We start from the raw sequence: 14,631 nt of genomic DNA, 5'->3' as shown, positions 1-14,631 counted from the left end.
AACGACAGGGAAAACTTTGCAGAGGACTGGGGACCAAGAGTTTGATGTGGTCAGTTTGTTTAAGGTTGAGATAGAGATTCCCATCAGACATCAGAATGAAGATACAGAGAATATACTACATTGTGTGAGTGCAGAGCCCAAGGGAGATTGAAGGACTGGAGACAGGACTTCGGCCGTCAGTGGCAATGATTTCTATTCGTGTCATCAAGCTTCACACTCTCCAGTGTGTAAGGAGGGGCGGCAGGGAGGAACAAAGCAGAAGAAGCAGCTGGAGGCAACAGAATAATCAGAAGAGTGTGGTGATGAGGTAAACACATGTGTTTAAAGAGCAAGGGGTTTTCAGCTGTTTTGAATATGGCTGAGGTCAAGTTAGACAAGGATGAAAAGAATTTGTGATTTGGTGAGACTGAAGTCATTCGCGATGCTGGCCAGTGGGATTTCTGTGGAGTGTCTGTCCCTCTCTGCCGTGAAATGAGTTGATGAGAGGAGGGGCGTGAGGACATGAAAGCAGTGAAAATCGACACGTTCGATAAACTGTCTCTTTTGTCATGAGACAGAGAAATGGAGCATCGCTCGGTGGGGAGGTGGTAACGATGCAGTCGCTTCGGTGTGCTGAAGGGGACGATCCAGTGGAGAGGGAGTACTCACGTGGTACCCTTGAAACAACTCCATTACAAATCTATTCATATCCCCATTTTACAGGTGATAAAACTTTTTCACGTAGGTTAATTAAGTTTCTAAGGTCACAAGACGGTAAATGACAGAGCAAGAATTTGAACTCATATCTATGTGGTTTCAAAGTCCGATCTCCTTTCACTATGTCCCCTGTTGTAGGCTGAGTACTAACCCCCGTGAGATGCCCATGCCCTAACCTGTGGAACGGTAATGTGTGCCCTTGTCTGCTAAAAGAGATTCTGCGGGTGCGATTAAGTTAAGCGTTTTGAGATGATTATCTGGGTGGGCCCAGTGCGATCAGAAGGGTCCTTACAAGGAAAGAGAGGAAGGCCAGTGTTCGCAGTAGGACACGTGAGGATGGGAGCACAGGGATGGAGAGATGCGATGCAGGCTCTTGGAGCCGAGGAATGCAGGTGGCCTTTAGAAGCTAAAAAGGGCCCGAAAATGGATTTCCCTCTCAGAGCTTCTGGAAGAAACCATTCCTGCCTACGCCTTGATTTTAGCCCAGAGAAATTTATTTTGCATTTCTGCACTTCAGAACTGCGATATAATAAATTTGTGTCGCTTTAAGCCATTAAGTTTGTACTTATTTGCTACAGCAGCAATAAGAAACTAACACACCTCCATTACCGTGTTAATTATTTGCAGATTTATCTGTTGTTCCTTAGCTCAGGTTAAATGTGTTTTATCATGACAGTGTCTAAAGATTATACTGAAGAAATAAATTAAATACTAATTTCTATATTTAAAATATTACTTTACTTGGCCATCAAGACAAGGATGACAGTCTTATACGACATCTTGGGGGGTATTTTGAAACGTCTGAAGATTACCATGGCAAATGTTTTGGGCACCAGGCCCTCGGTGGCCCTTGACAAAGAATAACTGCAAATCTAAGATTGCCATGTTGTCTCTTGAACTCTGGGGTGGAGGGGGGGGGCATAACTTCTTTAAATCTGGTCTTTCTCTTGTCTGGAAAAAAAATACCTATTTACCCCATCTTTTCTAGATAGTCTCTATAGCATTCGATGAACCAATAATCTCGTGATTTGGGGCAGTTGGGCCTTTTAAGGACTTTTTCTTCAATCTGATTTATAATTTAAAAGGGTGGATTTAAATCTCTGCCAACAATATGGACATAGCTCTTTACACTGATAGTTAAAATCCAGATCATACATAAGAAGTAAAACTTAAGAAACAATAGCATGTGTGCTTTGTATCAATATTGCTTTGCTTTAGTAAGATGTAGGGTGGATGAGGAAAAGTGTTTGGAAATATGCATAGGAATAGCTCATGAAAGTCTAAATACATTATAACTTTGCTGCTTCTGATTACGGTATTTTCTCTTAGTTTTATAATGTGGGATACATTTTAGCCAATTGGGATTATTCATGTAAAGAATGTATTCTTAAAGACTTTAAGAATAAATTTTTCTGTTAAAATATTTTATAACTGCTTTTCAAAGGTAAATATGACAATCATTCAGGCTGTATTCTCCAAACTTAATTATTAAGCTTGTGAAATCTTCCCAGAGAGCTAGCACGGAATAGTGTGGCCGCTTTGTACATTCCATCAGATGGGTGTGAAAAAATATTCCTGAATCATACTGACATCAGAGGGCTTTCTCTTGTTGGATACAAAATGTAACCAGCTTTGTGAAGCATTTCTGACTTAGCCTCATATGTACTTTAAGAGCAAGTGTGAGTGGGGTAAGTGGCTTAGGAATTTTGCTGAAGAAATGCGTTGGAAAACTGGGGTAGTTTGTGGTTTCCACTGAAACTCGAAGTGAACATAAATATTAGAAACTGATGATGAATCTGATATTAAAGAAATCTATAATCTTAACAAATAGCTTTTAAGTAAAAAAATAAGAAGCAGAACCCTCCCTTTTAACAATGCCTAGAGTGGAACTGAGGTAGGAATTATTTCACAGGATAGTTTGCTCTCACATTGTAAATTAAAAATAATTATAAATTTGAGTTGTTGGCTACATGGTCCTCTGGATTTTAATTTCTTTTTAATTAGTACTGATGGACACAGTTGCATTGTCCTCTATGTGATTTAATCTCTATGAAATGACACAAAACGATAGTTATATAGCAATGTAAATTCCAGATCCAACTTTGCACAGTGATGGAGTCCTTGATGTGAGCAGGTTTTCACAGTGTTTTTTTTTTTTTTTTTTTCGATAAAATGTGCACTCTGACCATTTAGCCACCTGGAAATAGTAGCAAGATTATTTTATATGAAAATAAGGTTTGACAGGGCTCCAGGGTCCCACCACAGCTAATACTTATTTTGTTTTTGGTGTATGTTCTCAACAAATGTTTTGGCTTATTTATTTGGCATTATTAAGTTGGATTAAATTGCATTAGAAAATTAGGATAGTTTGTGGTTTCATTCACTGAAACCTTAAAATAAACATAAATATGAAGGCATGTTGAAGAAGTCAACAAGTGTCAGGCTTCCAAACAAATAGCTATTAAATAGCATAGATTTTATATATACTGTTAGAAAAAATATACTTAAGCTATGAATTTAGATTTTAAATAAGATATCCTTATGTCTTAATATTTGTTCACTGGTAAGATATTTGAGAATTATTTTTAGACAGAATTTCCTTGAACCTTGTTGGCACCCCCAAGAAATACGCAAGCATAATTAAATTTTGTTATATCCTCCAAGAAATTCTAGATTATCTGAACTTAAATTTGTACTTGGCAAGCAAAGCACTATAAAAGCTTCAAGATGATCAGCTTGCCAGAAAAGAGAAATTTTATTTTTCCAAGGCTCATTACAAATTATACATTGGCACTTTATAAAATGGATTGTGGATTGTGGACTTTGGATCTTTCTGTATTCCTTCTTTTTTTTTTTTTTTTCATATCCCAAAGAAGTCCGAGTGATCACTTTCTACCTTTAACCTGTAAGGTAGTGTTTTTCTTCTTCAAGCACAGGAAACAGGGCTGCTGTCTGAGAATGGTAGCAATAATATCAAGATATAACTTGGAAGTATTATTATGAAATAGTTTATTTTAAGAGAAATGGGATTAATTTTTGTCATTGAGCATTATCTAAGAAAAATATTATTTCTTTCAAATGCTTTACTGAAAACCTAGATTCAAGAAAAAGACATCACATCGATTTGAAGCAGTGGCACGTGGCTTCAATTTTAGGTAATAGTGAGAAGTTAAAGAGATAGGTAGCAGGGCAAAGTCAGCTACAAAAAGGCTGGGCTTATCATCTGAATTCCATGCCCAGTTTTTAAAATAACTTCTATCTGATCAGGTAATGCAATTTACAGTTTAGTAATGACTCTTGGCAAACAAATACATTTGCTTTTAAATGTTTACATTTATGCTTATCTTACACGACAATGCTTTTGAGAAATAAAGTATCTAAGTTTTAAATAATTGGCAACATGTACAAATTTATTTTATATTATTTAGTTGCCTTCTTTGTGCAAGTATTTCCTGCCTCTGTATGATTCTAAAATCTCACATTCACAACAGCAAACACAGACTATAACTGTCCGTATAATTTGCCAAAGTGTACGGGTTTTTAAATGTAATACTTAACCATGGGCAAAATTGGAACTATCTAGAAGTGAAGTCATAGAGCCATTCACTATAATTGTTTCACTTACTTCATTGTCACAAGGGCAGTTTTCACATTTATTTCATGTTTTCTTGCAAAGCAGTCCTAAAAATACATTATTTTTTTTCTGCTTTAGACACATACAAAATGCATACATTTTTATACTAATCCTTCGTGCATGCTTGACAGGCCACATTTTAAAATACAATATGTTTTTTTTTTTCCCCTGAGCATTAAAAACTGATCCCTTTTTTCCCTCTTTTTATCAGAGTGTATGGTGTCACATCTATAATAACAACTGTTCCTTTCCATTATGTTTTGAATCCATAGTAATCTATTTGCTTATGGCTTTTATTAACATTATTGTATACGTATTAGAAGTCTTATACTCCTTGGGAAAAAAAAAAAAAAACTAAGAAGTTTCATTTAGAATTCATTTCCTATAGGTTAATGGAAAGCAATAAGTATAAACAATAAAACAAAAGCCCTTTGGACCCTTTTTTATTCTTCCCCCATAGTGCAACTTTTGCCAAAAATGCTTTTATTTCTGGTCTACTTCATTCTTCAGATAATACATAAGACGCCACTTCAGAGAGACTTCTCTAAGAATGTAGGTATGTACTGAGTCACAGTACACTGTTTATTTCTTTCAAAGACAGTTGAAATTTATGATTGTTAATTTGATTTATCGCTTTGGTTTTTCGCAAGGTGCCAAGTTAGCCAAAGCCATGTCTTTTTTTGTTCACTATCCAGAGGAGGCGAAAGGCGGATTTCCCACTCAGGTGTAGGGCCTTTAAGGGATGGAGGACAGGTGTCGTGGGTCTCACTAGTTGCTTGCTCCCTGAAGGATGAGAAGCCAGGGGAGGGGTGCATGGGGACAAGGGGCAGAGCTCCTGCATAGCCATTGGATTGCACCACGGATGTTGCTGAGGCCAGATTTGGGTGAGCAGCGGTCTCAGCGGGGCGGCTGAAGGGTGGGACATGGATGCAGAATGGCAGGGCCATTTGGAGGAATGGGCAAGCCCCAGGCTGAGCAGTTTCTTAAGCTATGACGAGGAGATTGAATCTGCTCAAAGTGCCACATCAGGATCAGTTGACTAATCGCAGTGTGATTTATTGGGAAATACTCGAGCATAAAAATATTCAAAATGGAAGGCTGCCAGATATATTTATGAAATAATCTGAAAGATGATCTCACTATAGTGAAAATAGATATTTTGAAGCTGTAGATTTTTAATATGGTGAGGCAGTGGCTCTGGATTCAAATTTCCTTAATTCCCAGCTGGGTTGACCCCCTGCAAGTGTAGGATTTGGGCTGGTTACGTTAGAACCCCAAGCCCCAGTTTCTCATTTTTTGGATGGAGATAATGGTACTGAATATCTCACTGAATAATATTAAATGATGTGAAATTGAGATTATACCTTTATTAAATGAAATTCAGAACTTTTTTTGTAAACTTTATTTATTGCTCTTCCTGTTTTTTTTAATTACACCATTTCTCTTTCAAAAGAGAGAAAAGAAACCGGAAGAATTAATACAGTATTCTAAGGTGACATATTAGTGACTTTTATAGCATGAGGAAAACTATCATCTTGCCTAAGAGACTGCCTGGGTCAGCTAGTCTGCAGGCATTTCCCCATTTCATGGTCACGTGATATTTCTGTCTCCTTTTATAAATAAGGATGTGAGTCAAAGGCAGTTTATGCAGTTTGTTCTAGATCATCTGTTTAGAAAGTGGCAAACTCAGAGCTGGAACCAATAGAGTCTACAGTCCAATGTTAACTTACATATTAACCTCCTCTTTAGTGAGGAATAATGTGTTTAGTAATACATATTATTTAAACATTGTATACCCACCAAATTGTTTTTATTTGGTTATGTACTGCATCAAAAAATACTTGCAGGAATCATGATACCTGATCGTGTGAACAATTTTAACAGCTTTACTGAGGTGTGATTAATATAAAATACTGCACGTATTTAATGCATACGATTTGCTAAGTTTGGGATATAAATGTACTCATGAATCAAGGTAATAAATATCCATCACCTCCCAGCATTCCCTTGTGCCCCACCCCCACTTTTTGTGAAAATAATGCAAAAATCCGAATAAGAAGAGTCAATAGCAGAAAACTATTTTTTTCACACATCTAAGGCTTTGTGGTACAGCCACTGACAGATACTTTTACAGTCATCTGAAATAAAACATGAAGTGTATGCACATATGTATAGGGAAAATGAATGATTTAATAAATACACATGAGGATTAAATATACCCACTACACTTGCTTGAGAAACACTTCAGAATAGGAAATAACTATTCTAGTTCAAGGACTGCATGATTAAACCCAACTCTATTCTGTATAGTCAGATGTGTAAAAAACACACAGCTAATTGGTAGGCAAAATCTCAATGTACCAGAATCCAATTATATAGTCTTCAAAACACTAGTGAAATAAAACTTAATGTGACATTTTTAAAGACATTATAATTTTATGGTGCTGATTTATTTTGAAAAATGGCAAGGATAAATTTAATATGCTGAAATAAATTTTTGTCTTCATTTCGGAATTTTAACTAAAAGGAATAATTCATTAAGTAGCAAATAATGAGTATGTATATGAAAATATATATAATATTTAATGTGCTTTTAATTAAAAGTTCCTTTTGTTCTTTTATTTTTTTTTAAAAAAAATATTTGTCTTGGTTTACTGGTTTTCCAAGAAATTTGATCATTTATAGTTTCATTGCCCTCTAAATTACAGGATAGAAGGGAACAATTACTCCAAATCAGCATTAATTAAAATATGATTGGACATACACCGGTGCTAACAAAAATAATCACAACAATGAAACCATACTACTGTCATAAGTATTATACTAAGGAGTGAATTTGTTTGGCACCTCTACAGAACACTTGTTAAAATGTGTTCTTTTTTTCTACAACCAAAAACGATATACATTTAATATCATATAGTCTCTTCTTGGTGAATAGAGACTTATTTTGTAAGCTGTTGGTATAATGAAACACTTTCAGTTGGTTACATGGATGGTTTGTAAAGAGATAGTTTCTGATCTGTAACTATGTAAGAGCAAATGAAAAAATGAGAGGAATTAATGTCATAAAATGTTATTTACACCAGAAAATTTCATTTGATAATAAAAAGGGTAATCTTATACAGAGTTTTGTTAATTTGTAGATTAACCTATTATTTTAAGCACTTATTATAAAGATTTCAATTGCTATATCCTCAATATAGCAACATTGCTATATTGAATAAGTAATGAATGTGATAAGAGTTTGCATTTACCAATTAATTTGCCTTTTGCTGTTTTATGTGGAAAGCTGTTTTTATTTCCTTTATAAAGCGTTGAAATTGCTAAGACTCTGCTCGGTGTTATCCATGCTGTGAAGATTCTTTATGTCTAGGAGACAGTTCATCACGTGTTTAGTTTTGCTCTTAGAGAATCTCATCCATACCAGCATTAGGAAGCTAACACCGATATGACCCATAATATGTACTAAAAAAGATCGATTGAATCAAGATAGTTTCATACTGTGGATGATGATGATGATGATGATGATTTTTATTATATGCGTTATCTCATTCTTTGGACTAAAAAATCTTTAAGGACAAAGATCATGGGTTATTAAAAACATTTTGTTTATAAAACATATAATATTAACCATAGTAGGAGTTAATTCATGTATTAGGTATCCATTTGACTGCAAGTAACAGAAAACTCACTGACCATAGCTTACGTAGACACAGGGAGTCATTCTCACAGAGCAAGGAAACCAGAGGTATGCATTCTGGGTTTCACGTAGAATCCAGTCATTAAATACTTTTCCTCTTGCTGTTCTGACTTTTAAAATGCTACAGGGTGGCCGTTACACTCACCTTCTTCCAGACTCATGTCTTTGTTCAGGCAGGAAGAAAACAGAGGAAAAAGCATTTCTCATTCTGATGCTTTCAAATTTTTGTAGATGGGACACTTCTCCATCAGACCTTCCCTTCATTGAGACCAGCGAATGGTCAATGAAACAGAGATCATTTTGGAAAATTTAGACCAATCATGGTTTAGCCCCTGGGGCTGGGACAGAGGCTTATCCTCCCAGAGATCAATAGATTCTATATTCTACCTGAAGCTTTAGTTAGCAGGGAAAGAGGGGGCCATTGAGTAGTTAATGGACAGTATTTGTTACATAAATACTACATGATAGAATCGATTTGTTAAAATGAATTATTTCTGTCATACGCTGTCTCCACTTGCATCTTGGTATTTTTATTTGTCTTTGTTTAGCAAAATTCAATATGAGCAATTTCTGTTTCTTCGAGGATAATTACAAATGCATAAATTCCTCTATATTTTTAGTTATGCTGGAAAAGAAAATATGCAATATTGAAAAGATACATCATTTTTATCAACTTTTTAAAAATGTGAGTCTTGCTCTTATCGTTGCAAGGGAAATTCAAATGTCAATTATGTTTTTTTTTTTGTCTTTTCTTAGGCCTGAAAAGACAAATATGAATTTAGATTCCATCTATCGGTTAATCGAGGAAACACAAATTTTCCGTGCCCCGCGGCAGTCAGCAGTTCAAGCACCTTGTGACGCGGTCGCACCTGCCTCATTCCCTCGGGAGGCCTGTCACTCTTGTTTGCCCCTGTACGGGCTGCAGCCTCGTGCTGCTCACGACGTCTGTGCCCGCTCCTGCACCGCCAGTGACTGGGACATCTGCGAGGAGCTCCGGTTGCGGGAGCTGGAGGAGGTCAAGGCCAGAGCCGCTCAGATGGAGAAGACCATGCGGTGGTGGTCGGACTGCACCGCCAACTGGAGGGCGAAATGGGGCCAAGTTCGGGCCGAAAGGGACAGTGCCCGGGAGGAAGGGAGGCAGCTCAGGGTGAAGTTAGAGATGGCCGTGAAAGAACTGAGCGCCCTGAAAAAGAAACAAGGTTTGCCGCGTCCAGCGGGGGCGTCGGGGGGCAGAGTCACCCAGGATCTGAAGTGTCCCAGTTTCCCAGGAGTGTCCTGTGTACACACAGAGCAATGCCAAAGGGGCTCACAGACGTGCGAGTCTATCAGTGAGTGTTTGGTAAAGAGAGAACTTCCTGCGAAGGAGATCGCAAATAGTAAGGTGAGGAGAAAGCTCACAGAGGGATCTGGAAATTGTGGGCATGTTAGAATGCCTTCCATCATGATGGGCAGGAAGGGGGAATCATAACCCGGATGGTGACTGTGGCTTCAGCAGCAGAAATTAATTTTCACACAGTTCTAGAGGCCAGAAGTTTGAGATCAAGGTGCCAGCAGGGTTGGTTTCTTTGAGGCCTTTCTCTTTGGTTTATAAATGGCTGTCTTCTCCGTGTGTGTCCACGTCCACGATTCTTCTTCTTGAAAGGACATCATCATTAGGCACACCTCATTTTAACTTGACTACCTCTGCAAAGACCCTGTCCCCAAACACGGTCACATGCTGAGGTACTGGGTGTTAGGATTTCACCATATGAATTTCGAGGAGACAAAATTCAGCTCATATTGGTGACCTTATGAATATATTTTTAAACAAAAATTAACCCAGCATTTGTGTGAATGAAAATATTTGGGAGATTTCACTCCATTTATCCTAATTATGTCAATAATAGTAAATTATCCGTTCAGTAGTTTAAACATTTCCCAAGATTTGGGGCTCTGGCCCCAGAATTAATTCCTGTAGGATGCATACCACAGGCAAACACCTTTATGGAACGCCTCACACAGCCTACTCTGGGAATTTCTTGGTATACTTAGAATCATGAAGTTCCTGAAAATTCTGCAGCAAATGAACTTGAAAACTATTTAACAGTTATCCAGGAACCACTCCCCTCATTCCTCCTCCGCTTTTAACCTGGTAAATACTATTAACAACACATGGAATGTACTTTGGGAAACTTGAAGAATTCATGTTACCACTTTTCATAGTATCAGTTTGTATTGTTATCTCTATCTAATTCCATCTCTGAAAACATAAAATTGCTCTTCTATAGTTCCATCTAAAATTTTAAGCCTTTCCATAATGTATTGAAGTTATAAATATAACCTAAATTTCATTGTAAATGAAAAATTTTAAAAGATTGCAACAATGTAATTACTCATGCTTATTTAGTTTCATGTTTATTTTATTTTATTTTATTTTATTTTTTAATACTAGTTAACTTTCAATTGAGGCTGTTCCATCGTCTACATCTTTGGGAAAATGTTATATATTCTCAAAATTCAATTGTATTGATGTCTGTATTTTAATTTAATGATGGAGATAAGGGAATGTAGCTCACATAAGTTACTCTGAATGTACAAATTATTTATTATTACAAGTAAGAGACACCACATTTGAGAATTCTCTTCATGTATATTTTGCTGAGAAATTCTTGGTATCTTGGGACTTCATCTGGAATACCTTTGTATCATTAATGTCAAGAACAGATCATACATAGTAGATATTCATTAAAAGTTTGTTTATTTAGGAAAAAAAATATAGTTAAAATTCCTGGTGATGGTAGCGACGTATTGGCTATTGAAAAAGCTTCAATTAGTTGTTTTTATTTTGACCAATTTTCCTGCTAACTCTAAACCTAATGAGAAAGATGCTTGTATTATCTTCCCACAATATTTTCCAAGGAGAACAACACATGTGTTATTTTATTGTTTTTCAAAATAACATACATAATAACTTAATTTTTGAGGGAATGAAGAGATGAGTCATACTAGTAACCTAACATCCACATACTATTTTAAAAATAAATACTAAAAATGAAACATCATTAAGATTTTATTTGAACTTGGCTTTATCTCATTTTAAACCCACAAATCAGGATAAATTTAAACTATAGACAAATATTTATAGAATGAGTTTGATAAAGTTTAGGAATTATGATATAAGATTTTGATGCAGTGTGCTGTTATGATAAATGATACTCATATGTATTAAAATGTCTCATTAAATTCTATTTGATCTTTAACTAGTGATCTAAAAAATAGTTCAATAAATAGCTTATTAAAACATTCAAGAGTTCCTTGAAAATTCTTTCTACCCGTCCTCCAAAGATGTTAAAAAATAATCACTTGGCTTTACTTTGAAACTCTCAAGTGCCTTGTGACAAAATCAACTTTAAAGAGAAATTCATAAACTCATTAAATAATTCTTTACAGCTGTTTAAGTTTATGCAGGGCTATTTTTAGCTGAGATTAGAAAAAGAAAACTTTAAAAGTTAAAGTTGACTTTTTGAGAACTGTATTTTATTATAATAAGGTAGAACATGGAAGGAAAGAAAAACAATGGTTGAAGAACGCAATTTAAAGTTTGGCCTGAGTCATAACATTTATTTCCTTCCAAATATATGGAAATGTTATTTATGATTTTTCTACTGAGAGATTTAAAAAATTCAACAGTAACAATTGTTTTATGTTTTTTTTCCTTTCAGGAAGAAGGTTTGATTCTTGACCCATTAAGATTAAATGAAGAGATGAAACTCAATCCTGATCATCCTAATTTATTCAAGAATGGTGGGTCTGAAGACTGTACGGTGAAACCTGGATTAACGCTGCAGGCGGTGAACCTGCCTTTGGGGAATGAAGTGCCCGAAATTTCTCCTTCGCAGGTGCATTTGGATGAGTTCCAAAAAATCTTATGGGAAGAAAGAGAGTAAGTGCTAATCGTTGTCTCCCCTAACCAAGTCTGATTTTCAGAATTCTTAAAATTGTTAAGTCTAGAAAACTGGCCATTCGATAACATATCTCACCCATGACTAGTCATGGTGTTCTGATATTTAATAAATGTTATGCATATACCAACATATACTTAGAGATATTGGTATATATTTATTTTTTAAAATTTGAAGGGTAATTTATAATTTATTAGTTTTTATCATTCTTTTATGGTAACCTTGTCATCATCTCTGGTAGGTTTACCTTAATTGCATTTGAATTATTAATATATATATGGTTAAAGTAGTCAGTGTATTTTTATAACATTACAGTCAATAAAGTGAAAATAATATTAAAAACAGACAACTCACAATTTTGTGAAGTATTCATCATGGAAAAAGATACTTACTCATTGACCTTTTTTGGTATAGAGGAAAGAGCAGTAGACTTGAGATTAAGTGGCCTGATATTCATCTTGGCTTTGCCATATTCTAGCTGCATGATATTGAGTTAGCCAAGAGGGTGCTATATTCTCTTCTGTAAAACTATGGATAGCGATGCTTATGTTCCATTTTTCTATTGTTTTGTAACAGAACTTCCCAAATAACGGTTATTCAAATAACAATCACCATGTATCCCTTTATGAATCTTGAGTGTGGCTTTGCTATGTGTGGCTTCAGAAGGGATAGCTCTAAAGCTGGAGGAGACTTGAAGCCTGGAGACTGGCCTCATCCGAAGCCTCACTCACTCCCAAATTTGGTGACAGACCTTAGTTCCCATCTCAGGCCTCAGTGGTAACACCTGCGTGTGACCTGTGTGGCTTCCTGGCTTCCTCAAGGCACAGTGGCTGTATTACCAGTGAACATCTTAAAGGCATGCAGAGAAATCTATCGTATTTTAATGACCTTGCCTGAAAAGTCACATGGTACCACTTCTGCCATGCTTATTGGTGGAGACAGTCTCAAAGGCCGGCTTGGGTTCAAGGAAGAGGGGCACCCTCTTCAGCACGCCAAAGTCATGATGTAGTAAGAGTGTCGGAAAATGCAATCTGCCATTGCTTTCTTCACTTTTAAGCCTTTTAAGGATCAAACACAAATAATGTCTGAGAAAGTGACCACTTATATGCTATTTTTTGTTTCTATTTGAGGGAATATTTGTGGAATATTTGATGCCCTTTAAAATGTGGTCCCCAAATTTGAAAATTTTTTTCTATCTCTTTAGTTATAAAACTCTTAGTAGGCAGAATAAAAAACAAACTGGGAGTAATATATATAATTAAGTATGAATATATTTGTATATTATACAATGGTTTTAATTTCCATTGTTTAAATGGATTGAAATAGTGATAAGTATGCACACAAGCCTTTCACAAATACTGTAAGTTTTTTATCTGTCATTTTTGTTCTGTCAGCCAGAAATTTCTTCTTAGTTTCTCTGAGATTTATTCGTACCACTACCTTCTTTTCCAGATTCTTTGTCTATACCTCACTTTATGAATAGATTGTTATAAAACAAGCTTGTGTGTATTCAATAAATATTTATTATTCTGCCCTCAAGTATAAATTTTTAACAGAAGCAATCAACATTAGTAGAAAAGGGAATAAAACTGAATTAATTTTTAGTCCTGTATCCATATTAACAATTAATTTTATCTGTAACTGTAGGTCTCAGTCAGGTTCTAAACTCTGTTTTACTTCTTGAAGGATTTAACTTTTTACTGGCTACAGACTTCTATCAAACCCACACGCAACGCTACCTCACTGACATAGTGTAATAGGAGCAACACGAAACAGCTCTGTCCTAGAGGTAGAGTCTCTCTAGGACAGAGGTCCCAGTGTGAATGATATGCACGTGATGTGTATCTTTGCTCCCTCCCTCATGCACGTCCACACCTAGCCGTATACGTGACTTCCTGGGAATAAATTAACAACCGCCATACAAGTACGTCCTCCATTTCTCAGCAGCTTCAGCATTCAAACCACAGACAGGCCAAAGACGAAGGGGGAGTGAAGGCCTTTCATTGTTCTGTAAGTTCAGCTTCTTAGATTCTACAAATATACATACCAAATTTTCGTTATCTATTCATCTGTCCACGGACACTTGGGTCATTTCTCTATCTTGGGTATTGTGGACAATTCTGCAGCGAACATGGGAATGCAGCTATCTCCTCAAGATACTGATATTTTCTTTGGATATATACCCAGAAGTGGAATTGCTGGATCATAGGGTAGTTCTAGTCTAATTTTTTGAGGAAGCCACACACTGTTTTCCATAGTGTCTGTACCAGTTTACATTCCCACCAACACGAGCTTCCCTTTGTGCCTCAGCCTCGCCAACACTTACCTCTTGGCTTTTTGATGGCAGCCATGCTAACAGGTATATATAAGCTGATACTTCACTGTGGTTTTGATCTGTGTTTTCCTGATTAGTGATGTTGAGCACCTTTTCATATACTTTTTGGTCATTTATGTATCTTTAGAAAAATGTCTATTCCAGTCCTTTGCCCATTCTTTAATTGGGTTACTTTATTTTATTCTATTTTATTTTTCGTTGTTGAGTTGTATGAGTTTCTTATATATTTTGGCTATTAACCCCCTACCAGATAGATGATTTGCAAATATTTTCTCCCATTACACAAATCGCCTTTTCATTCTGTGGATGGTTTCCTCTGCTGTGA

The 14,631-nt window shown here is 36.0% G+C and overlaps 1 protein-coding gene across 1 annotated transcript in view; it reads left to right on the top strand.

Annotated features, from left to right (window-relative positions):
- CCDC102B (coiled-coil domain containing 102B) overlaps positions 1-14,631 on the top strand; it is a 228,951-nt gene that overhangs the window by 35,783 nt on the left and 178,537 nt on the right. Inside the window, exons 4-5 of the mRNA XM_023534108.1 lie at positions 8,787-9,411; positions 11,732-11,952. Of these exons, the coding sequence (XP_023389876.1) occupies positions 8,787-9,411; positions 11,732-11,952 (846 nt within the window). The remainder of the gene's footprint in view (positions 1-8,786; positions 9,412-11,731; positions 11,953-14,631) is intronic.

This window comes from Pteropus vampyrus, unplaced genomic scaffold, assembly GCF_000151845.1.
Source record: "Pteropus vampyrus isolate Shadow unplaced genomic scaffold, Pvam_2.0 Scaffold119, whole genome shotgun sequence".
Classification (NCBI taxonomy): Eukaryota; Metazoa; Chordata; class Mammalia; order Chiroptera; family Pteropodidae; genus Pteropus; species Pteropus vampyrus.
This window is presented reverse-complemented; position numbering and strand designations above follow the sequence as displayed.